This window comes from Homarus americanus, unplaced genomic scaffold, assembly GCF_018991925.1.
Source record: "Homarus americanus isolate GMGI-L3 unplaced genomic scaffold, GMGI_Hamer_2.0 scaffold6317, whole genome shotgun sequence".
NCBI lineage: Eukaryota > Metazoa > Arthropoda > Malacostraca > Decapoda > Nephropidae > Homarus > Homarus americanus.
In genome coordinates this window covers 10289691-10317162 of record NW_024730668.1, presented here as the reverse complement: position 1 = coordinate 10317162, position 27472 = coordinate 10289691, and the positions used below count along the sequence as shown (strand labels likewise).

The window sequence follows — 27472 nt, the reverse complement described above, 5'->3', positions numbered from 1 at the left end:
GTGTTGATCTGCAACTTTTTGCATTTCACATGCTTTATTTTTAAACCAGTCGTTCTTTAGTTTGCGAAGTTTGCGCTGGGCTGCTGCTTTTTTCTTGTGGAAGGTATAAGTTTTGGTGCGAGACTGAGGGTTGTTCTGCCAGTTAATTAAAGCAGCATATTTATCATCGATGAGTACTTTGATTGTATTCTTTGATCTGGCCGAAGGTCTCTGCAGGTTTTTGTCATGGCAGTGTTGAGATTGCCCCCATTTGACACTGGGATTTTGGTTGTTTGTTGTCGGGTTGTTTATCAGACCATGTTCGTGCTGCTCTCTGAAAGCATGTGCTACCGCTGGATCCTCCAGATGCTTTGTGTTAAAACTTCTGGAGGCTTGTTGCCTTCGTCGTTTTGGGGCGGCATGAAGTGAGAGCTTGGCTCTGACGAGCTGATGATCAGTGTTGCTGTGGTCTGAGCCACTCATGGCTCAGGTTATGAAGATATCTTTGCGATCTCTTTCTCTGACAATGTTGTAGTTAATGAGATGCCAGTGTTTGGATTGTGGGTTTTGCCACGAACCCTTGAACTTGTCGGCCTGCCTAAACTAGGTATTGGTGATAGTGAGGTTGTGTGCAGCACACTTGCTGACGAGGAGTGGCCATTGGGACTACACCAACCAAGTTCATTTCTCCCTACCATTCCCTGCCAAATGTCAGCATCTTTGCCAACTCTGGCATTCAAGTCACCAAGGAGCACAACCTTATCCTCTGTGGGGATACAGGTTAGCACTCTGTCAAGGTCAGTGTAAAAGGCCTCCTTGATATCATCCTCTGCATCCAGTGTAGGGGCGTATGCACTGATGAAGAAGGCATGACGCGAGTCATTCAGTGGGACTTGGAGCATCATGAGGCACTCGTTGATCCCAATAGGCATTTCAGTTAGCCTTTGTAGGATGCGTTGTTGGATGGCAAAGCCAACTCCATAAATGCGGTGTCTCTCCACAGCAAGCTTACCCTTCCAGAAAAAGGTATAGCGAGACCACCGTTTTGTGAGTTGACCCTCGTCTGGGAGTCGGAACTCACTAATGGCTGCTATGTTGCAGTTATACCTAGCCAGCTCTTTTGCCACAAGGGGGGGTACTTCTTTCAGGATGCTCATTTGTGCTAGTATCCAGAAAGATCCTGACATTCCATGCAGTGACCATAATAGGTTGTATAGTTTGTTTTTGTTTTGATCTGTGATTGTGATTTCGACCGCATAAGGATGACCTTACTGGGTGCGGTTGCCCAGTTAGATTGGTTCTTTGGACAGGCTATGTTTAGGTCACCTTTTCTAGCCCCATCCCCATGTGGGGTGAGCAGAGTGGCTCCTTGAAGGGCTACTCAGTTGAGAGAGAGATAGAGACTGGGAGGATTGTGTAGGGGGGTGAGGTGTGGTGTTGACACAGCTGGGTGACGAAGGTTACCAAGTGTGTATTTAACAGTCAAATAGAGGGACTCGGTTTTCGCTTATAAAATGTCACTGATTTGACTTGGCAGAATATAACTTATATTGCTGGAATTCTTGTAAGATAGTAATTAATTTAAGTACATACACTCCTCACCTTTGCATTATGCGCCAATCACTTATGAAGTCTACCTGACAGTCAACAAACAAGCCACTGAATTACAGATTTTGCTGTGTGACATGGGGGTACCATCTTGCATAAACACATCAGCGTGCCATTTTTCAAAAGACCCAGGCAAATATTCACAAAGCAGCTCCAAGTAGTTAAATTTGTTCATTATCACTTTCCTAGGTAGCACAACAAGATCACCAGTTCCAAAGTACAAGAAGCAATCCCATGCCATTACTGACTCCGGATGCTTAACTGTGCTAAAGGTGAACTTGGGGTCAAGCAAATCACCCCCGGAGTGCCTGTGCACATTAAAAGTACGACTTCCATTAGAAGAAAACATTGCTTCGTCACTCCATAGCACGTGCTACCTTTTGGTCATTTCCCACTGAGCGTTAGCCTTGGCAAAAGCGACCCTACACTGCCTCTGGATAAGGGCGAGGAGTGGCTTCTTGTGTGCGCCGTGGCTGCAAAACTGCAGGCTGTCACGGATGCGGCGGTGAACAGAAACATCACCTAGAGGTACAGGTTTTTTCGTTCAATTCCCGTGCTGACACATGTGGATTAGCATCGAGTTGCCTCTTAAGAACATTTAATGTGTGATGGGAAGTTTTCAAGCCTTCCCAGGCCGTCTGCGGTGCACTGGTATTGCCAACCCGCCGTCATTTCTTAATCGTTTAATCCAAACCTGAACTGATCGTTCACTCACACCAACAATTCTTGATATTTCCTTTACAGGTTTCTTGCCCTTATGCAGACTAATAATTGACGCTATCTGCTCTTTTGTTAAATCTGTGGTAAAAATAGCAAAGAAACAACGGGTGTTGTGGCAATGTTGGGGGGGGGGAACTCATAAATATCTTAATTCACTAAATTTATGCGGGCAACTGGTGAACGTTTTGATTTCTGGCTGACTTGTCCTTGAGTCTCCCTTCGCTGCCAGACTTACAATGCCTGCCTCAGCTCCAGTTGGCTGGCGTGGAGGGGTGTGAGGCACTTCAGCAAAGATCACTTCCTGTCGGCCACCTCGTGCATAATGCATTGGCGCGGAGTGTACATCCCATAGTTTTCACTAAACAGAATATGACAGGGAGGGTGGGAAGTTAAGTGGCCTTTAATAATTTTGTCTGGACTAAAGGAGGTGCCGGACCATCATTTCCCGGAAAATCGGTGGTGTACCTGCAGTAAGTCCCCGTTAACATCGAGGTTACGTTCCTAAAAATGTGACGTTATACGAAACAACGTTCAGCGGATCAATTTTCCCCATAAGAAAGATAAAATACGGGAGTTACGTTCCTAAGCCTCCCTTTGCCCCATGAAATACATTACATATACAGAAATTCATTGCCATTTCTATAAAAAATAGTGCATACATATACAATGATATTCCTGTTAGCTGGAACAATTGGTGCAGAGCACTTCCGGGAATGATATATTTCCGGGTAATGAGACAACTCTCTCAAACCGGAAAAAATCACTTATGCCCGGAATTTTCCGGATAACGGAAAAATGTTCTAGGAAGTTCCAGAAATTACCCATTACATCATCTCTCGAACCCGAAAAAATATCCCTCATCCCCGGAATTTTCCGGGTAACAGATTTTTTTTCGGAACTTCCAGAAAATGTGCCTGATTTTCATCTTTCAAACCTGGAAAAAAACTCGCCCATCCTCGGAATTTTCCAGAATTTTCTGGGTAGTGGGGAATTTTTTTTTTAATTTTCCGGAAAATGTGCCCTTTGGAAAATCGTCTTGGAACGGTTTTCTGAGAAGATTTCAATTCCGGATATCGGAGAGTTCCGGGTTTGAGTAATTCTGGCTAAGGGAGATATTAATTTCAACTACAGTGGTCTCTCGGTTAACGAACTCAATTCGTTTTAGAGGGTCGTTCGTTAACCGAAACCCTTGATTCAATGGGATATTGGGTAATTGGTTCCAGCTCACAGAAAAGTATATACAAAGTACAGTGGTCCCTCGGTTAACGAGCACAATCCGTTCTAGAAGGTTGCTTGTTAACCGAAAAACTCGTTAACCGAAACCATTGTTTCAATGGGTTTTGGGGTACAGTAATTGGTTCCAGCTCACCGAAAATTGCCTAAATTCAGCAAAAAAGGTAGAAAAGTACACTTACTATGAGGTGTGTATGTAGAAGGCTCCTGGATGATGATGATGATGATGATGGGAATTAGAATGGGGGTGGAGGAGAAGAGAAGGCATTGGGGTGGAAGAGAAGTCACCCCATGGCGCCATTTCACCCATAAAATTTTAGTTCTCTTGGTGTAATTCAAGATTATGTTCTTTAAATCAACACTGCACTGCATTATATTTTGTCAATATGTAAAATAAATTTCAAAATGACTAATAATTTGGTTGCAAACACAGAAAAAAGCATTTAGTTGAAGAGAGTCTCAAGCAAGATGTTACCTCCACTGAAAAGACACAAAGACTGACGCCTGTATGGTGTGTTGGCAGGCTGGATGGCATGTTCAATAATTGTTAAAATTACTAAAAAAAATTAATATTAAACTTATAAAATTATTGAATAGTATAAACTTCTTGATATTTACTAAAATAGTAAGGAATTTAAGCCCTAAAACCGATTACTGTATTGGCAGACTAATACTACAGCTGGTGGACCGCCAAATGCAAGTGAAAACATGTTGAGGTCGGCTTGTAAGAACCTTGTTAATCGAGGGATTGCTCGTTAACCGAAGTTAAGAATCTTATGGAAGGTAGCTCGTTAATCGAAATCTCGTTATCCGAGGCGCTCGTTAACCGAGGGACCACTGTAAAGTAAAAAATGCGTAAAGTCGGAAACACTCCTAAAATTCCCCTAAATCGCCCTTAAATCACTACAGTATAGTCTCAATTTATGCGGATTTCCTTTAAGTGGTTGGTCATTTACGCTACACCTGGCCAGATCGGCAATTATTAGTTATGCGGTACATTCCATCATTTACGCACACTAGGTCGCCCAGTCAACAAAACATTACCGAGTTCTTCACCCACCACAGCCAGCCCAAGTCAGTGATAGTGAGGATATGGACTTTGAGTGGTTTGACAAAGAGGCCCTGCAAGCCTCTGTGGTGGCTAGTGATACAGGTGAGGGCCAGTAATCTGCCCTCTGCCTCGGAACCAACCCCCCATCCCCGTGTGCCCACCCATCTCTTCTACTAACATAAGTGTTAAAAAACCTAATATTATTGATATTTCTCTTAATTATTAATTGTGTGCATACCATCATAAAACTAAGATGTTATTTTTACTACAATGTACATATTGTGTCAGAAAAGGGGTAGTGTGGGAGTCGGCCCAGTCTCTATTTCAATTAATCCCATATGTTCTGTTATTTCGTTTACGCGTTTCTCTTTTTACGCGGACCTCCACGTGTTTAATTGACAGCGCCAAGGCTATACTGTATATATGTATATATATACACAGTCGACCCTCGTTAAAACGGACTAATGGGGGGGGAGGGTGTCCATTTTAGCTAATTGTCCGAATTAATCGATTTAGGGGTTAATATTGCATAATATTACATTACACTGGTCTACAAAAAAATATTTTTTTTTTCTGGCATGAAACCTTTTAACTGTTTTTTACTAACTTTAAGGTGCTGAATCCAAATCTGATCTCAGATTTGCTCCATCACGTAACGTGCCAGAATTTACTGAGCTACCAGAGATTGAGGATATAGACCGGAATTCACCTGTTTCTACTGATGAAGGTGAAGAGACTGATCTTTTCAAGCCATCTGGTGAAGATTGTGAAAAGCCAACGTTGTTTACTCAGTCAGAATTGAATGATCTGGTCAGAGATCTAAATTTGCCAAAACAGTCTGCTGAATTGTTAGCTTCCAGGCTTCAAGAGAAACGACTCTTGAAACCTGGCACGAGTGTCTCCTTTTATCGCAACAGAGAAGAGCAACTGCGGAAGTACTTTCATTCATATGACCAGCTTGTTTTTTGTAATGATGTAGAAGGACTTCTTCTCTCCATGGGACTACCAGCATATGATAGTAAGGATTGGAGACTTTTTATTGACAGTTCTAAAAGGAGCTTGAAATGTGTTCTTCTTCATAACGGAAACAAGTATGGTTCAATTCCAATCGGACATTCTGTACAAATTAAAGAAGAGTATGAAAACATTAAGACTGTTCTAGAGAGGTTGCAATACCATGCTCATGAATGGTTAATTTGTGTGGACTTGAAAATGGTAAACTTTCTATTGGGCCAGCAAGGAGGGTACACAAAATACCCCTGTTTTCTGTGCTACTGGGACAGCAGGGCTACAGCAGACCATTGGGTGAAAAAGAATTGGCCACCAAGACATAGTTTGACGCCTGGTGACAAGAATATCATTAACGATCCTGTGGTTGACAGGAAAAACATTGTCCTTCCTCCTCTGCACATAAAACTTGGTATCATGAAGCAATTCGTCAAGGCTCTTTGATCATAGTGGAGAGTGTTTCAGATATATATGCTCAACCTTTCCAAGTCTTAGCGACGAGAAGAAAAAGGCAGGGATTTTTGATGGACCTCAAATAAGAACACTACTCAGAGATCCACACTTCCTTGCAACAATGACTGAGGCACAGGCAAGAACTTGGAATGCTTTCTCTAATGTGGTGCGGAACTTCTTAGGGAACAAGAAAGCGGACAACTATCAAGAAATTGTGGAAGAGCTGCTCTTGAGTTTACAAGCACTTGGATGCAGAATGAGTATCAAGGTTCACTACTTACACAGTCACTTGGACGAGTTTCCAGAAAATCTGGGAGAAGTGAGCGAGGAGCAAGGGGAGCGCTTTCATCAAGACATTAAAGTAATGGAAGAACGTTACCAAGGTCGATGGGACTCGAACATGATGGCGGACTACTGCTGGAGTTTGATGAGAGACATTCCAGAAGCTGTACATAAGAGATCGGCCAAAAAGAGGAAGTTTATGTAACTGTAACTTGATCTTAATACTTGCACTATTTCTACCGTACATTAATTGGTTTTTTTCACCCTTCAATGTTACATTTAAATATTATATGTGCATTAACTTTCCAATTTGATATTAACAATTTTTGGTTATAGAAAAATACAAATTATAATGCTGAAAAAATTTATGTATACATGTTTAAACCGTCAATTTTGATCCAAAAGTTTACGTTTCCCAGCAAAAGTGCAATATGGTATATCTCAAAAACCTGATGTGATAGACAAAAACCAAAGTCATATTTGGATTCTGCACCCCAAATTTACTTAAAATCCGTTTAAAAACCTTGTGCCAGAAAAATTGTGTTGACCGGTGTTATACAGCTATGTGTATGTTTATTTGAGTGCCCCATCATAGGAGTCCGTTTTCTCATATTTCAGGACGCCTGAGTCCTCCGTTTTCTCTTAATCTTGGAGTGCAGTGCACCAGAGACTTCGCTATTCCTTAGTAACGACACAGAATTTGAGATTGCAACTGGGGTTCCAATTGTTGAGGCAATATATATATATATATATATATATATATATATATATATATATATATATATATATATATATATATATATATATATATATATATATATATATATATATATATATATATATATATATATATATATATATACAGTGGGGTATGCTATAACGAACGGATCCTACTACGAATATTCCTATAACGAACGGTTTTACCTATAAAATTGAGAATGCTATAACGAACGCAACTCCTACAACGAACGCGGATGAATACGGGACTATTTCGCCTGGCGCATGAATATTGTTGTACCGCGACCCACAACAAGAGCGTCAGGCGCCATCTTTGTCTCATTGTGTAGCCAGTGCACCACTGTTATTGTTGAAATTTCGTCTTTTGATGTGGAAATTCGCGTTATTTGTATAACTATTTTGTTATACAAGTATACAATTGTAACAATGAGTCGTCCAAAGCGAGTGAGAAAGCTAATAACCCTTGAAACTAAGAAAGAAATTATAAAGAAACGTGAGAATGGAAGAAGCATTGCGAAACTTAGTGATGAATATGGGATGGCTAAATCGACTATATGTACGATTTTGAAGAATAAAGAGGAGTTAAAAACTGTGCAAGTGGCAAAGGGAATCTTTAGACTTAGCAAAGCAAAGTGTAATGTGATTGAAGAGATGGAAAATTTACTCTTAGTGTGGATAAAGGAGAAAGAAATGGCAGGTGGTAACATTAGTGAAGCTATAATTTGTGAGAAGGCCAGACAATTGTTTGAGGACCTTAAAGCCAAGACTCCCAGTGGAAGTGATAGTGATGTGCCAGTGTTTAGGGGTACCTGCATGCTGAATAACACTAAGGTAAGATAAAGTACCGTATTTTTTAGATTTTCCACAGAATTTTTTCAGTGTTAGGTGGTTGTATTTGGGGGCCTGGAACGGATTAATCCTATAACGAACGAATGCTATAACGAACGAGGTTCTGGAACCAATTACGTTCGTTATAGCATACCCCACTGTATATATATATATATAATATATAATATATAATATATATATAATATATATATATAATATATATATAATATATATATATAATATATATATATAATATATATATATATAATATATATATATATATAATATATATATATATAATATATATATATAATATATATATATATATATATATATATATATATATATATATATATATATATATATATATATATATATATATATATATATATACTAGAACTCTTAAATCACTACTGTAATGTGATACAGGTGATTAATTTTATCTCTTGTGCAAAATATATGACGTTTATTTTAAAATTATTCGCTGTCTTACAAGGATTCCAGCAATGCAAATTATATTCTCATAACTTTAGTCTGAGATATTATATAAGATTTAAACTGTAAGCCTAGTGAAAACACCCAAACCTTTGTCTGAGGCAGGTGCAGGGGTAGGGAGGGAGGGAGCGTGGGAAAAGGGGGGTAGAGGGAGGTGAGATGTACTTTGACAGTTAGTGCATCTGGTGAAGTATTTAATTTTTTTGAGTTTTTCTTTTTGCTCATTAAATTCCATAGATATGACCAGAGAGAATATAATATACATTGCTGGAATTCTTATAAGATAGTGATTAATTTGAATATAAACAAGCTATAATTTGCATTAGACATACAAATTTTAGATCTAATTTAAGAATTTATTAGAGAGAACAAAAATTTTATCTTTTGTGCAAAATATATGACGTTTATTATAAAATTATTCACTGTCTTGCAAGGAATCCAGTAATGCAAATTATATTCTCCTAACTTTATTCTGAGATATTATATAAGATTTAAACTGTAAGCCTAGTAAAAATCCCCAAACCTTTCTTGGGAAGGTGGGGGGGAGGGAGGGAGGGAGCATGGGAAGAGGGGTGGGGGGGAGATGAGTTGTACTTTGACAGTTAGGGTGAAGGTCTGGTGAAGTATTTAATTTATTTATTTATGTTGTTGCTCATAAAATTGTATATAAATGACCGGCAGAATATAATTTACATTGCTGGAATTCTTATAAGATAGTGATTAATTTGAATAAAAAAAAGCTATAATTTGCATTAGAAATACAAATTTTAGATCTAATTTAAGAATTTTATAAGAGAGCAAAAATTTTATCTTTTGTGCAAAATATATGATGTTTATATTCAAATTATTCGCTGTCTTGCAAGGATTCCAGCAATACAAATTATATTCTCCAAACTTTAGTCTGAGATATTATATATGATTAAAACTTAAAGCCTAAAGCCCTGGCTGGGCAGATGGGGGAGAGGGAGGGAGGGAGGGGTGACAGTGACATGTTTGACAGTTGGCGCCTGTGGTGTGAAATATTTAATTGTTAATTTATGTCCTTTGGATTGAGTTTTTGTGTTTTGCTTATAAAATTTAATAGAAGTGACCGGGGTGAATTTAATTTGCATTGCTGGAATTCTTATAAGATAGTGATTAATTTGAATGTAAACATGCCATAGTTTGCACTAGACAAAAAATTTTAGTAATCATTTTGTACATTATTCTGATTACATGTACAGTTCAGCTTTGCCCTTAGGACAGTGTGTGCATGTAAATAAGTTTCAATAAATGAATAAAGTTACATATATCGAGCCAAAAATAATAGTTGAAAAACTTTATGTAGACAGAGCTTGGATGGCTAAATTTTAGAATGGCCAATAATTTTAATACAGGGTACTGTATAAAAAAATGCACAAATATTAAAGAGCACAATTTTCTTGATATTTACTCCAATGGAAACAAATGTTAACATAGAAGAGATTACTGAATTGGCTGAGTACCTCCTCAACTTATCAGCTGATGTTCATAACAAAACGTGATTTTCGTAAAGATTTCGTTAATCAATTTTTTTTCATTTACCGAATTGAAGATTCTTATGGAAGGTAATTCGTTAACCGAAATTTCGTTAACCGAGGCACCACTGTACTAAGTTTGTATTGGTACTCACCAATGGGCAGAGGTGGTAGAGCGAGTGTGTGAAAGGTAGTGACGAGGAGGAGGCGAATGGTGGGAGAGGAGGAGGAGGGTGGGAGCGGAGGAGGAGGGCGGGAGAGGAAGAGGGTGGGAGCGGAGGAGGGCGGGAGCAGAGGAGGGCGAGAGAGGATGAGGGTGTAGCGCGCCAAACGAGAGAGGGTGATGCGCCGTAAAAAGTAGTCCACGACGACGCAAAACAACGTTCTACCGAGTCATCGGGTTGTTAAACGAATTTTTGGTACCTAAAGATTAGTCACATACTACCGAAACAAAGTTAAGCTGGCTGACAGTATACGAGGACTTATTGTACAGTATTTTTTTATAATTATGGTATGAGAGAAATTTGGCAAATTTTTTGGAATGCTACTTATGTTTAAAATCAGGCATCCCTGTTTATGGAAACCCGGGTTACGGCAATTATAACCCAAAAATTTGAGTTACTGCTAAAACATTTGCCTTTATGGAATTTTGGCAAATTTTAAAATAAAAATCACAATACTGTACTGTACTGTACAGTATATAACAATTTCAATGAAATTCTAAAATTTATTTTATGCAGATTCTGGGTGGTTGCTACAAGATGTTTGAGGACCCACAACAATAACAACGGTGTTGCTAAGTTTTAATTCATTTCCCATTCAAGATGAGTGGACAAAGACCATCACGATCAAGTAAAAGCAGCGGTGCTAAAAAGTTCCATAAAAGAATTACGTTGGACATTATACAGGTAGTCCCCAACTTACGACTGCTTGGACTTATGTCCATCGGTACGTACGACCTGCTCTGACCTTACGACCGTTGAGGACATACGACCGCGGCAGTCGTGACCAAAAATATTTTCAAATGACGCGCGCATTTTCTATACCGAAACGTTTCCGTCCTGGGCGAGAGGGAGGCGCGTCTCGGGTCGCCGCGTGGGTACACTCACTCAGTGGAGCACTTAGTTGGTGTTTCGCTATCGTATCCTATACTGATCGCACTGTGAACTTTCATTATTATCGTATATAATTGACTTTATAATGACTGAAAAGCATAAAAGTGATAGTGCTGGTGGTGCTCCAAAGAAAAGGAGACAGGCAATTACTTTTGAGATGAAAATGAAGATAATAACGCAGCATGAGAATGGAAAAACTGTAGCAACAATCTCACGCGACCTAGGTTTCTCACACTCGACTATATCCACTATTCTGAAGGACAAGGAACGTATTCGTGATGTAGTGAAAGGAACAACACCTATAAAGGGAACTATAATTTCAAAGAAAAGACAAGGTCCTATTCACGATATGGAAAAATTATTGGTGATATGGATAGAAGACCAGATACAGAACCATGTACCCTTAAGCCTTCTAACCATACAGGCTAAAGCAAGAAGCCTGTTCCAAAGCCTGAAGGAGCAGGCAGGAGATGAATGTGATCAAACCTTTACAGGAAGTCATGGGTGGTTTGATTGATTTAAAAAACGCTACAGTCACACAATGTTAAGGTGAGTGGAGAGGCAGCTAGTGCCGATGTTGGTGCTGCCGAAGCTTTTAAGGAGGAGTTAGATGAAGTGATTGTGGAAGGGAATTATTTGCCTGAGCAAATATTCAATGTGGATGAGACTGGATTATTGTGGAAGCGCATGCCTGAGCGGACATTACATCCACAAAGAGGCAAAAACAATGCCAGGATTCAAGGCATTCAAGGACAGAATTACACTTCTGTTGGGGGGGAATGTTGCTGGTTTCAAGCTAAAGCCCTTCATGATCTATCATTCAGAGAACCCCAGGGCTTTTAAACATGTCAGCAAGCACACACTGCCAGTGTTTTATCGCAGTAATAAGAAAGCCTGGATGACCTTAGCACTGTTTGAGGATTGGTTCATGACTTGTTTCATTCCACGAGCCAAGGAGTATTGTCTGCAACAACAGATTCCATTCAAGATTTTGCTGATTTTGGATAATGCTCCGGGACACCCACCACTCCTGGACGACATGCACCCTGATGCTAAGGTAGTCTACATTCCACCTAACACTACCTCTATCATCCAACCCATGGATCAAGGTGCTATTGCTGCCTTTAAAGAGTATTATTTACGCACGACCTTCGCTCAGGCTGTTGCTGCTACTGAAGGTGAAAAAACGCTCAGAAAGTTTTGGATGGAGTACAACGTTTTGTCATGTATAAAGAACATTAGTGCAGCATGGGATCAGGTTACAAAACATTGCATGAATGGAATATGGAAGAAAATCCTGAAAAGATATGTGAACAGTTTCAAAGGATTTAATGAAAATGAAGTTATTTTGGATATTAGTAACAAGATAGTGGAGTTAGGTAAACGGCTGGAGTTAGAAATTGATAATGAAGATGTTGAACAGTTGGTTGAAAGTGTAGCAGAAGGGCTCAGTAACGAGGATCTTATTGAACTAGATGCACAGAAAATTGCAGAGGCAGAAGAGAGACAAAATGTAGAAGAAGAGCCTGCACCCCCCCAAAATGTTTTCAGTGAAACAAATGGCAGAGGCATTTGCTACAATTAATAAAGGAATGCAAATGTGTGATGACAAGGATCAAAATTATGAGCGTTATGCCAAAGTTGACAGAATGATCCAATATGCACTTGCTTGCTACAGAGAAATTTATAATGAAAAGAAAAAACAAACTGGGCAGTCTAAATTGGACATCTATTTTAAGAAGTCCCCCAGTGCTGTCTCCTCACGCCCCACCAGTGCTGCCTCTTCACTCCCTCAAGATGATCCAATACCTTCAACCAGCAAGTTTCCACAGTACATAAACCTGTCTGAAGAAAGCGACATTGATGACCCACTCAGCCCTGTCTCCTCCTCTGCTTCATCCAATTAATATAGTCTCCATGTATCCTGTCAATAGAATATTATGGGGGCCCCGTGTGCATTCAGCCGACTACATTAAAAGTAAGTGCTCAGTCACACTGTATCCATTCCTCATTATTTATTACTTTTATTGTACTGTATTTCATTGTAGATTTTTTTTTTAATTGAATTTTTATTTATTTTTTATTTTATTTTTTTATCTATGTCGGACTTACGACCAATTGGACTTACGACCTGGATTTGGGTCCCTAACCCCGTCGTAAGTCGGGGAGCACCTGTACTTGATGTTTTAAAGAGGTACCTCCTCGTAGCTCCTATTGCACTACCTCATGCAGCACTCGACATCGTTTCTGGCGAGTTAACTATCAAGTGTTGTGTGCATTTATTGTCATGTTATATCATGAATCAATCATTGTACTGTAGTACAGTATATTATTTGCTGCTTGAAGAGCAATTTCTGTATGCTTTAAGGTGCAATTTACAGGTACTTTACTAGACTCTTTTCAAGTGAATACAATATCAGTGGTAAAGTAGTATAATGATTTAATATTCTGTCATATCGCATGGTCTCTTGGTGGTGGAGCTGTTACTGCCAGCTGCACAATGTTTTTAACCTTATTTCATAGCTGGTTTCATTATTTTACTACCGGTCGAGGCTCCCATATCTTGCAACTCCCTAAAAATGGCATTGTTTTTGGAAATTCCTTTACCTGGTGTAGTTGGATGATAACATGAAAGAAAATTCTATTACTGTACCTGGCAAACCTCCCATCAAGCAGCTGCGTCTCGTAGTTTCGCCAGTTGGTTGCTAATGTTTTGGTGGCATACCAATTGCTCTGGCCAAGCAGTTCGTTTATTTAAATTCACAGTTCAGGGTGGTGGTGTTAGTTTTTTTTTTTTCATATTTGAGGTCCATGAACATTCTCTGGTGGCATTGTTGGCAAGTTCGACTTGTCATAGCCACATCCCCCTACCACGCCAAACTGTGAGTTATGTTATTATTTAACTCCTTATTTCTAGTACCGTATTTTATGGCATATAAGATGCACGGCCATATAAGATGCGCCTCCCATTTTAGCAGGGAGTATTTAGGAGAAAACTTTTGTGTGGATTTTCTTTCTGTAGCCATAGTTTTCTTAAAATAATATCTACAGTACCAGTAATTGTGAGGAATAAATAAAACTAATACTAATAAATAAGTTACAACAATAAATGGGGGCCTCAGTAGTACAAGGCTGCAAGCGCCACCACACGGGAAATAGAGTTATTAGTACTAACGTATTAGCTAAGTTGGGTTCTGTCTTGAGCTTGGATTTGCAGCCTTGTGTTATTCTCACATAGTCGGAAATAGCACTGAAATGCGCTGTTTTGTGTACCTTAAAGGACCGTGTTCAACACGCATTCGTTACACAAGGCCACAAGTCTCACCCCACCGCGTCCTGTACGTCACATAGCAGCCAATGACAGGCACGTGTCACCCGCCACACCTCCCAGTCGAGCCAATGAAGCAGTGAGTAGACCTCCTTTGGCGAATGGGAGCGTGTCTGGGGCACATGGGCCGCGATGCCAGATACTCATACACAAAACTTGTACAACAAAAATCTTCAAAATAAAACAAACCCCACCTTGATATCTTCATTAGTTGTGGAGTAAGAAATGAAAAACTTTAGGAGCTTGTTTCTCACTTTTTAAAAAAATGGCACTTGCAGCCTTGTGATTCTAAGGCCTTCAAATACTGTACACCCACCTCTACTCGTCTATAATAGCCAAACCACGCTCAATTAAAGTGAATGCCTCTGTCAACCGCTTTGCTGTTGGAGTTTGAACGACCTCAGGCTCCTCTTTCTTCTCTGCTTCCTCATCTTCCCGCTCTTTTTCAAAGTCAAGCAGATCTTGGGGCGAAAGTTCTTCTTTATGGGAGTCTAATAACTCCTGCACGTCTTCTAACTCCACCTCTTCAAGACCTATTTTCTTAGCCAAACTCACAATGTTTTCTCTGGTTTTAGACAGATCACTTTCAACACTAAAACCTCTAAAGTCATGCGCAAGATGCGGACACAGTTTTTTCCAAACTCCATTCATACACGAATGACTAACTTTGTCCCATGACTTACCAACAAGCATTATAGTCTCTGAATTTTTTAACAGTCATTTTACCATCATCAGTAGCCTTCACTACAGCATCAAATGTTTTGTTTAGATAATAAGCCTTAAACGTACTAATCACTCCTTGATCCTTAGGCTGAATGAGGGATGTCGTAGTTGGTGGAAGATGGACAACTTGAATGTTTTCACAAAGATCTTGAATTGAAGGTGGATGTCCGGGGGCATTATCCACTAGCATTAATATTTTAAAAGAAAGATTATCACGTTCACAATATTCACGTAACTCATCTTTCAGCTTTGACACAACATGGTCACAGAAAATATTACCAGTAATACACCCCTTGCTATTTGAAAAGTATTGAGCTAGTAAGAGATGTTTCAAATAACCCTTGAGAGCATGTGGGTTTGCGGAATGGCACACCATTACTGGTTTTAATTTGTAGTCACCTTTGGCATTACCTCCTAACAATAAGGTATCATGATCCTTAGCGGCCTTGAAGCCTGATGCTGTTTTTTCTTCACAGGAGATATACGTTCGTGCTGGCATTCTCTTTCAAAATACTGTAGAGCCATTTCATCCAGATTGAAAATCTGCTTTGCAGAATAGCCTCACTCTTGAGTAATACCCTTCAGAGTTACGACAAACTGCTCTGCAGCCACGGTATCGGCAGATGCAGCCTCCCCACTCATCTTGAGGTTGTGATACCCGTTTCTTTACCTGAAGTGAGCAAACCAACCAGAACTAGCACTGAATGGTTTCACTGGGTCTTCTTCATCCTTTTGCAGCTCTTCATAGATTGCTCACGCTTTTGCCTGGGCTAGGAACATGCTGATTGGTACGTTGCGCTGACTTTGATCTTCGATCCACGTACTCGGCATCCTTTCCATGTGCTCCATTATAGAGCTCCGAGCGTAAGAGGGTTTCGTTGCAATTGCAGGTGTTCCTGATTGAGCACTGTTCTTTATCTTCTCAGCATTGTATTGAATGGTACGAACAATGCTCTCACTTACTGTAAACCAAGCATCCGGTCAACATCCGATACACACTCTCCTCTATGAAGGTGGTTGATCACATATAATTTCACATCCACTGTAATTATTTTTTGTGCCTTTTTAGCTTTAGGCGCCCCAGAGAAGGCAGATAGATGTTTTTCTTACATGCTCAATGAGGAAAACCGCTTTTAACACTCAAAAAATACGTGATGAACACACAAAATAAATGAAAGCACAGAGCAAAAGTAGTGCAGATGTGAACTGGAGCGATACGCGAGAAGCTTGCTGGAAGTCGTCACTGTTGTTGTACAGAATACTTCATTATCTTCATCATCATTAGTAGTAATAATCTTTATTATTACATTATTATAATAATTATTATTATTACATTATTATAATAATTATTATTATTAATAATATTATTAAAATCGTTGATATGAATGTGACTTTATAGTAATACTGTACGTACAAGCACCTCACCTAGCTTCACGCTTGACTCCACTGCCGGTTACTTACCTTGGGTAAAAGTTGTTTACTGCATCAATTTGGTGGGAATCTGTGGCGCCAACCTGCCATAGTGCAGCTTTTTGTGAGTGTGTACTGGGTCATCTGCTAAGTTGAGTCAGTCAACACTCAATCCTCAACATGTAGGTAAGTTTCAAGCAATGCTATGCCATCAGATTTTGCTTCAGACTAGGAAAAAATGGTGCAGAAACCCATGAAATGATCAAGGAAGCCTACAATGATAAAGCAATGTCCGGTGTTCAGGACTTAAATTTTCAGGTTGCAAAGCACTTAAAAGAAGGGTGCACCTTTGAAAATGAGCGTCGTTCTGGGTGTCCTGCCTCTGAGAGAAATGATGAAAATTTCCAGAAAAATTACCACCTTCTCCATGAACATCATTGGGTGACCATCCATGTGATTGCTGAGCGATTGACCATATGGAAATGTTAACTGGATTCTGACTGATGACCGGCAATTGGCTGCTTCACCAGGACAACGCACCTGTACGACTTCTCTGTGAACAATTTTCTGGCGAAGCATGGCATCCCAGAAGTCCCCTGCCCTCCAGATCAGGCCCCCTGTGGCATCTGGCTGTTTCCAAAGTTCAAGTTGAACCTCAAGGGAAAGAAGTCATGGATAGATTGGAGATCCAGGACACATCGCAGAAGGTGTTTTCCTGCCTCACCAACGAGGACTTCCAGTTCAACTTCCAGAAGTGGAAGGACCTGATTCAGTGCTGCACTGGAGAATATTTTGAGGGTGACTAAAGTTTCACTGTAATATCTTAAAAAATAAAGATTTTATAAAGCCAATCCAGGAACTTTTGGATCACACCTTGTAGGTCACCTTAACAACTACCCTGTAATATGTTTTTCTATTACGCTAGAGGCATGGTCACATGTCATGTATGATGATCTGGCATTAGATATATAGTTCAGTGTCTTGCACGTGTTTCATATGCATATCATACAGTAGAGGTATTTCAGGATGATGTTAATGTTCTTATTTTGATGTGAACAGTTATCGCTACACACTACGAGTTTTCCAAAGTCATCAACACTATATTTATTGTTTATCTAGCATTTAATACAACTGCCTATCTTAACTGAACCATGTTTACCTGTCACTTCATCCTAAAGGTACATTGTGGAACTGTTAGTTTTCAAATTATGTATGCATAACTTAAGTTCATGGTAATCTACACTCATTGATAGATTAGGGGTTGGCACTGTCTGTTGTAGGTCAACACAGATCACCTGTACATTATCATCAATCTTCTGCGCGTACGTCTTCATAAGTTACTGACCTTGAGCACCTTGTGGTGATGCAACTCCTCCCTCAACTGCTGCACGATGCTTTCATCTCTCTCTTCTGGAGCAGTACTGATGGATGCAGTCACCACAAGCACTGCAGGTATCCTTGTGTGGTGGGGTCTATGTGGGGATGTGGCATGGCTGCAATGACTTGAAACTGAGAAGTATCGCAATGTTCACACACACGGTAGGGCTGGCTGCCAACAATCATTGTACCTGGCTCATGCTTCTTTCCAACAGATGCACTAGCAGCACTACTGTTCTTTTATTTACATCAATCTCAACCAGAGTCCTCTTTAATCCCAAAATGGATAAAAAATCATGTCTACACATACACAACAGTGTATGGATATTTATGGGAACACAGGCGACCTTGAGCAGCTGGATTTTTTTTTCTCGGTGCCCAGTCACTGGTACTTTAGGCACCAGTTTCTGAATGAATGCATTTTGCTAGTCATAGTTATCAATATTCCCAAATTATTTAAGTAACCTGCCAGTCACTATCCTGGTGACTTTTGTAAAGCATCATTATTACACAGTAGTCCAATGACACATTGTCCATCAGCTTTTTTACTGTAGTTGCTCACATAACATTAACCACGGTTTTGCTTTGATTTACGGTTTTTCATCTATTGATATCTCTTCTTACCCATTTTCTACCACAGGAAGTATTAAGCACATAACTATCAATGAAATCACCCATTTTGGCTATAACAATTAATTGAAGAAATAAGGTAAAATAATGGCATAAACCAGGTGTGTATCATTTAAGATAACAATCAAAATGCCTTTGGAAAACTTGATGTGTAGGTGTCTGGGGCTCCAGATTTCACCCTTCTAATAGGGTGAAATCTTGTAACACAGCTCCCATTGGTCAACTATGAGGTCAGAAAGTATGTCATGAAGAGAGAGCGAATAGGATCATCCTGGTTTGCTGGCTGGCTGCCCGTGTAGATGTGTTTAAGCTTGTTCAGGGAGGATTGTGCGACATACAACAGCATTTTCAGAGGACTCGCCCACATGTACAGGTTTTCAATCGGCTTGTTGATATACCCAGGGGACATAGAAGGGGTTAGGGAATACAATGTTATAAATAACTTGTTACTGCACTATATAGCACATATCAGAATATGGTTCTGAGCGCCTCAATTATGCGAATCAGTGGTGTAACTGGCTACCCCTTTCCAAGGTTACACTGGCCTACTAGGTATACAGAGGCGTGTGTCAGGTGGCTCAACTTTTCTGTGATGTATTTGCCCAAATTTGGGAAGATATAGTAATTATTTCTTAGACTGTATGCATTAATGATGTAAAGACAATTGCAGTTTAGGTGTATAATGTCTCTAGAATTAGGTGTTGGTAGTGTTAACTTGTATTTTTACATATACAGGTATACTGTATGATTAAATGTGAGTTTAAAATTTCAGGCCAGCAAATGGAGGAAGATGGAAAAGAGTGGGTCTGTCCCAAATGTAAAAAGGCTGAACGTGCTATGAAGGGGTTTGTGTCTCCGGGTAAGAAGATAGCCGATATATCATCATGTGCCACTTCAGAAAATAATCCCACAGAAAGTGAGACACGTGGCGTGTCAAGACCAAATGTTACCAAAAAAGGGATGCAGGGAGGATATAAATGTGATGTTTATGAAGAAGGCCTAACAATAGCCAAGAAAACCATTGAAGGTGTTAAGAAAGTAGATGGACAAGCAGTACCTAAGAGAAGAAGTATATCTCAAGAGTGCATTGCCCTGCCAATTGAAGAGAAGAAGATGGATATACCACAAATAATAAGGCTGTCTCCACAAAAACATGTAGATGGAAGAAAAGAGGTAAGGGGTAGTGCTTTGTACACTTTTATTAAGTATATATTTTGATGTAGTTACTCAGATCCTAACTACTTATGCTATTTCTCTCATTGTCAGCTGAAAGTTTTGTTATTGGTGTCTTAGTACAGGTTGACAACCCTTTATCCGAAATTCTGAAAACCGAAAAGCTCTGAAAACCGAAAGTTTTTTTATTTCGCCAGGGATTAGCCCACCCGGGCACAGGTCACTGACCCACATCGGGGCCTGGGAAAATAATAGTAATAATAATTATAATAATAATAATTATTCATCATAAATAAAAATTTTAATAAATACACAAAAATAAATTAATAATAATAGCAATAATACTGTAATAATAATAATTATTATTATTATTATTATTAGTTAATTAATTAATTAATAATAATAATAATAATAATATTAAAAGAAATACAAGAATGAAAAAAAAAAAAGTGAGAAACGCACGAACTATGAATTATTATTATTATTATTATTAATTATTATATATTTTTATTATTATTATTATTATTATTATTATTATATATATTATTATTATTATAATTATAATTAATATTTAGCCCCAGGCCCCAATGTGGATCAGTGACCTGTGCGGGGTGAGCCCTGTAAAAAAACCTAAACATTCTGAAATCCGAAATGCATCTGGCCCCAAGGATTTCGGATAAGGGATTGTCAACCTGTAAAAAAATTTGGTGTTTAGTGTAAATGAAGTGTTCATAATTATTTCATTCCTCATTAATTTAATTTTCAGTTCTGCTTTGGTGATGCATCTTGGCATTGTGTTTTCTTTTATATATATATATATATATATATATATATATATATATATATATATATATATATATATATATATATATATATATATATATATATATATTTTACAAATATATAGAAGTGGAATGGCCATCATGATGGTTGGTGTGAATATGGATACCATGTCGCTAATGCATCATACAATCCAAATTTTTCAAATGGGAATATATATATATAGCAATTGGTGTTGCTGATGTATTTTCACCTTGGCAGTGTGTGGTAGAGTCGTGCAATAAGGCTCCAAAAGCGGACTCCATCTACTGTAGCAACGACTGTGTTCTCAAGCATGCACAAATGTCCCTTAAAATGTTGGGAAAAACTGACAAGGTTTGTCATCAAGCTTTGCTGCTTTTGAGATGGAATTGTGTATATAGTAATCTCTCTGTTAGCGGAACTCTCTAACCAGAACTCTCCAATAGCCAAAATTGAAATTTGCTAAGAATTTTTCTGGAAAATTCTCAATTCCGGGTTTGAAAACAAATTCCGGAAAAATCTGGAAAATTTGTCCAATTTTTTATTTCTGGTTTAGGAGCCAATTTTGGTAATGAAATAATGCTAATTACTGGAAAATCCGAGAAAATAGCGAGAAAATCTCCAAACCTTTCTACTCCAATTTTCCTTACATTTTCTGGAAAAATTCCAAGTGGATTTTCCCGGTGCCCGAAAAATTTCAGGGATGGGAAATTCGTTTTGAGATGAAATAAACCATCTTTCTGGAAAATTCTGGTGCCCAGAAAATTCCAGGGATGGGGATTTTTCCATGTTCGACAGATGATGTAATGCGCAATTTCTAGAACTTACGAGAAAATTTTCCTGGTACCTGGAAAATTCTGGAGATGAAGGATTTTTCCGGCTTTGAGAGAGTCATCCTGTTACCGAAATCTCTCATTCCCGGAAATGCTCTGCACCAATTGTTCCGGCTAATGGAGATATCACTGTACGATATATACAGTATACTATTGATTTAACGGAATCCAATACAGTAGACCCTTGTTATTCATGGGTTTTGCGATTCACGATTTCGATGATTCGCGTGTGCTGATAGTGGCCTAGTGCCAATGCTAGTAATGCTAGTGGAGTGAAATGTAAAAGTCAGAAGTTATTGATGACCCTGACAAAGAAAGTTTTATTATTAGATAAGTTAAAGAAGAGGATGAGTGTTGCCGCGGCTGGTCGGTTGTTTGGTGTATACTGTAGTGCACTAAGGTAGTGTAAGTTACTATTCACGGTTTTGCCTATTCAACCCATTCTGAACCTAACCCCTGTATCGCAAACTCTCGATTTAACAGATGGCATTAATAATTTTTTCGCTCGATTTAGTGAACTAGATCGAGATTAATTCCGCATGCGCTCACATCTACGGAGACACTTCAGACACATGATAAAGTAAAACCTCACTAAGGCAGACTAATTGCGGCTAAGGGTGTCTGGGAGAAGAGGTTGTCCACCTTAGAGCATTTTTAAAAAGACCGCCAAATTTAACAAAAAGACGAGTACAACACCAAAGAATCCAAGTTTTATGAATAAAATAAATGTTTTTTAATCAAAATTAATTAAAAAAGTGATGTACATAAAGTACTGAAAACTTACTTTTAGTTCATTGATAAGGTGTTAGGCTTAGCCTTCTCATCACCCTTATGGACACCAAACACTTTCTTAGGGGTCATGGTTATTGTTTAATTTTTCAATAATAATGCCAAAAATATGTGCGTATGTACTGAATGTATAAAAACGATAAATACTGACACAAAAAATACCATTTTAGTAGGAGTATTTAGGAAAAAACTTTTGTGTGTATTTTCCTATTGTAGCCATAGTTTTCTTAAAATAATATATACAGTACCAAGAAATGTGAGGAATAAATAAAAATAATACCCGTCCCCAAAATACTATATTGCCAAATCCAGAATAAAAGCCAAATGAAAGTTTAACAGTCGCCATTTGCATACACTCCTTGTTTCATCATAGTAATGAAGACCAGCTGGAATGCCGATTCCTTAGCAATGCTCCCCATCCCCTACACTCTGCACCCTCCCCTTCCTCACTGTTAGTTAACTCATGTGCAAAGAAATGTATATACCCTCTGTGTGTTTGCCCCTAGGACAATTATTTCTTTTGACTTTTTTCACAATATGTATGTAGGATGGTGTGTGCATGTTACTGAGTAAAAATAAATGAAGAAAGTTACGTATATATACAAATTTACAAGTTGAATAACAACCATAACACAGCTTGTCCCAGCCTGGTGGTTACAATGATGAGTCTAACCTGGCAATAATGCCATGATTAATCACTATTAACCACTATTATATCAGTATACACTAATAATAACAGTAAATCCAGTGAAAAATGGCAGGGAGGGAGGAGAGTTACAAGAGCAGACGACACTCAACTAGCAGTCACTCGACTCGCTCCTCTAAGCCCATTCAGGTGTACAATCAAAATACGTATGGGAGAAATACATATCTCTTAGTCTAATTTGAAAATGGTTTCGGGTAGTGATAAACGATAACATCATAAGCATTGTATCATTACTGGAGTGAATTAAATAATATTTCCACAAACAACTAATAATAACACTCAAGAGGTAGAGTGACAGATAGCAGTGAACAACCCATGCAGTGGCAGCAGGCCACAGACTGAGTTGATGTAAACAAACCCCACGCTCCAATCGACGTGTGACGCCGTGGTGCAGAATTTTAACGGAATCACACTCGATTTAATGAAATAGTTTGGTAACTTAAGCGAACAGAACGGAAAGGTTGATTTAGTGGAAATTTCAAGTTAACAGACAGGGGTGGCTCAAAATAGTTTATTAAAATGAAAAAATACTGTATACACAGTATGTAAGAGATATCCCCGTTAGCTGGAACAATTGGTGCAGAGGATTTCTGGGGCAGAGATTTTGGGTTTACCAGACGACTTTCTCAAACACGAAAAAATTCCCCTATCTCTGGAAATTTTTCCGATTATTGGGAAAAGTTTTTGAGTGTCTAAACTATGCATTTTATGCAGACACTAGCCCACATCTTCAGAATGTTTCTGGGTGCTGGAAAAAGTTTTCCAAGAGTGTAAACTAATGGAGTCTGTAAAGAGATTGGTATTTTCCACTTCCATGGAGCTGTAGGGGATTAGTGGGTCTCGTATTGACCTGACCTGACACAATGTCAGGTGGAGGTAGGGTGGGGGATTAGTGATCTAATATTACTGGCCTGATGGAATGTCAGGTCACCCATTGTTGGATGGGGAATTAGTGGGTCTCATGACCTGAAGATGTCTTGAATAAAGACAAAAGCTAAAGTACAGTATTTTTTGGAGATTGTGATAAGTGTAATTATAAATGAGCAACGTTGTATCCTGTCAACATTACTCGAGTAATGTACACCGCCACTTATTTTTTGCAACGTGGCCTCCAGCCTCCCCCAATAGCCATTTTATTACCTTAAAATTAAATATCCTAATACATAAGTAGCTACCCTAGTTGTGTTGAGTTAGTTAACCCACAGATCTATGCGGAATTCAGTGACTGTTGCCTCATAATCCATATCTATGTTACCGTTGTTGGTTTTAGGGCCGAAGATCTCAATCCCTGAGGCAGAGCAACGCAGACCTAAGCAGAGAGAAGAACAGTTGACAACTCAACCAGGGTGACTTAACTTCTGGGCTGCTGCTTCCGTTCAGATACACTTGGTCCATCCCACCAGAGGTTGTGAACACCAGAGGAGCTGCCCTGATCAACATTCAGGATTCTCCACATATGCCCTGATCTTGTCATTCTCGTTCCTCCTGTGTGCAGTGTCGAGAGCTAGGTTATGGTGACATGCGGCCATGGGATTGAAAATCTTTGTCAAAGAAGGCTCGCTATCCCCGCTTCCAGAATCCTCCACCACTGACGTTCACACGGACTTTGTTGGATGTGTTTGAAGTCCTGTGACGGAGGTTCTCACCGTCCAATGGAAGGAGGGGCGGTTCCACCATGACGTCGTGGCAGGTTTCCTTCAGTAAATTTGTTTTGAGCCTTTTTGGCATGCCTCATGCATAAGCACTTTCTTACACACCATGGCGTGGTCGATGTCATAGGATGAGCCACAAACGCATTGCTAGGGCAAACCTTCTACTGGCCTACCGTACATTAGAGCAATGGCATCTGTGACTTCTTGTTTACTAAGATGAAGCCTTTTGACCTTATCGCTTATGTTATAAGCCAGTTTGAGGCACCCACCTCCTGTGCTATAGGTACATTATTGTCAAGTTCTCTGGCAATTGTGGCAACAGTTGCTGCAGCTTATCACTTTGTGTGTGTTGCCGTTCTGTCATAATGGACTGTCGAATCTTGTTTAATTCGTTGGTATCCACCTGACTTGCTGCATTCTGGGATATTATATGCTCAGTGAAGGCTGCTGTGAGCTTGACAGTGTTCTGTGGTGGCTAGCTCGTCTGGGTTAGTCAATCCCCTCCCAGTCTCAGTGGTAGTGCATTGAGTGACCTTTCTGGGGGGGTTAAATATGGGTTTTTCACTAGTGTTGGGCAAAAAGCAACCTTGATTTTTCTAGAAGGTGGAGGAGGGGTCCGATATCAGGGTTAGTGCACATCAGCTAATTCCAGCGATGGGACTCCATGGGTGAATGCCGCAAAAGCTGCATGTGGCTCTGTGTTTGCAATATTAAACAGAGCTTGGATTCCCTTCACCCCACCTTTTAACCTTTCCCTCTACGTACTCAGTCTTGAAGTCATTCGTGCCAATTACCGCACCTACAGTAGATGTCTTTGGCCGTCCTTTGTTATTTTATCTTCTTGCCAAACACCTCCATTGCCCGTTCATTGTGTTCTGGCTTCACAATGAGGAAGGACTTGCTGGCATTTGGGTGTTACCCTATTTGTGGACCTCATGATGTTACCAGGTCCTCCTACTACTACTACTACTTCTACTTCTACTGTACTACTACTTTGCTGTCACTCGGAATCGAGTATGACGATCGTCCGGCTATGATTTAATGGTATGAATTATTAAGGATGTCACCTAGGTTGGTGAGTTCTGAGGTGACTAAAGAGGCCGATACGGGAGTGGCAGGGTCGATCACAGATGTTGCACATGTAGGGGCTACGTCGAAGAGAAGGGCGGCAGTCTAATCTTGAACGTTGGCTTGTCTGCCTCAGTTATGCAGTCGGGCTAACCTGAAAGTATTGACACCAGGTGCTCCTCCAAGCGCTACAGTGGAGTAATCGCCCATGTGAGGGGTTGATTTGTCCTAAGACTTATACCTTACAGTTGCCCGCCAGCATTACGTTTACTATTTGTTAGGTGACTGTAAAGTAGCTACTTTGGCAGTCTACTGTCATCCATGCGGGTAACATGGCCAGTCCAGCGTACTTGTTCATGGATAATGGTAGCAGCGGATGCTCCTACAGTTGGTGTCAGCAAGAATACTAGCATCTGTTCTTGTCTTCCCAGCTTAACTCAGAGGATGGAACATAGACTATGTTGGTGAAAGTTTTCAAGTGCCTTGAGGTGCCTCCTGTGTGTGACCCATGTCTCTCTGCCATATAGCTGAGTGGAGAGGACCACTGCTTGATATTCCTGTAACTTCGTAGATAATTTCAGCTCCCTACAGCTGAAGGTACGGTTTTGGAGTCTGCCAAAGGCCTGAGATGCACATCTGATCCGATGCTGAATCTCTTCATCGATGTCTGAGGTGGTGGACAGGCGGGAGCGGAGATACCGAAAGTGGGCAACAGTAGTGAGGGTAGTACTGTTAAGCTGGATGGATGGTGGAGGTGTGGCTGAACCAGGGGCGAGCTGAAAGAGAAGCTGAGTCTTACGTACATTCACCTCAAGGCTGAAGTGTGCATACTCATCTGCGTAGGTGTTCAGGATCTCCTGTAGGTCACGTTCAGTGTGAGTGACAAGGATGAGGTCGTCTGCATACTGAAGTTCAGTAATGGAAGCTGCCGATAATCTTTGTTCTTACCTGGAGTCATCTTATGCTGAAAAGACCCTTCATCCGGTACTGGATGTTCATCCCACCGACTAAATTTGCGCTGGCACAAGTAAGGAAGGCAGCCTAGAAAATGGAAAAGAGAGTTGGTGCTAGTACACACCCAATTGAAGTTTCTGCTTTTATTAGAAAGTATTGTTTATATAATTCCTGAGTGTAGAGCAACCGTAACTTCCACTATTTATGAGCGAAGAGGACTGCGGCTATGTAAATAGACCGTTTAATCACGTCCGTTCGATGTAAGAGTATGAGTGTGACTAGCGTGGTGCCGGCTCGAGCTGACCCATGTACTGATATACAGTCAATGGGCTGCAAGGAGGCTACCAATCACGTGATACGAGCATGACAACTCAAAGCTAGTGGAAAATTACAGGGGGAGAATTAGTATATAATTCAAATGTAAACAGCCCATTTATATAATACAGTAAAACCTCGATTAACCAACCAAATATGGGGGGAAGGGGCCAACGGATACGGTAATCCAAAAGGTCGGTTAATAGTACATAAAGTCTACGGAAATAAAACATACATTTTCAAAGTACCTTTCCCTAACCTACCTCATTTAAGTCCCTCTATTCATTTTTGTTCATTTGCCATTCATATTTCAATAGAATTTGCTTTAAAACATTAGCCACTTTAGTAAATAAATATGAACCAGCACAGAGACCGGAATAAAATAGAAAAGTCAAAGGACATATGTCATCACAAAAATTGACTAAGTCCTGGGTTGCTGATCTGACTTTTTGCCTCATTTACACACAATTGCAGGGTCTCAATTATTTCTCTTACTACTGACAACGCAACATACATACAGGTACATTGTTTCTCACCCTTGATTTTTTTTCATTTTTGCATTTCTTTATGGTTCTTTATTATTATTACAGTCGACCCTCGTTAATTCGGACTAATAGGGGGGGAAGGGTGTCCGCTTAACCGATTGTCCGAATTAACCGATTTATGGGTTAATATTGCATTATATTTCAAAGTCATTGTTAAGCCAC

General features: G+C 39.6%; 1 protein-coding gene across 2 annotated transcripts in view; it reads left to right on the top strand.

Moving 5' to 3' along the window:
• Positions 1-27472, top strand: part of LOC121867232 (death-inducer obliterator 1-like) — a 73015-nt gene that overhangs the window by 32612 nt on the left and 12931 nt on the right. The window contains exons 4-5 of one of the 2 annotated variants that reach the window (XM_042367082.1): positions 19247-19647; positions 20689-21076. In XM_042367082.1, the coding sequence (XP_042223016.1) occupies positions 19247-19647; positions 20689-20877 (590 nt within the window). In that variant the 3' untranslated portion in view covers positions 20878-21076. Of the gene's footprint in view, positions 1-19246; positions 19648-20688; positions 21077-27472 lie in introns of those variants that run through there. The other variant, XM_042367083.1, reaches the window with a different exon arrangement.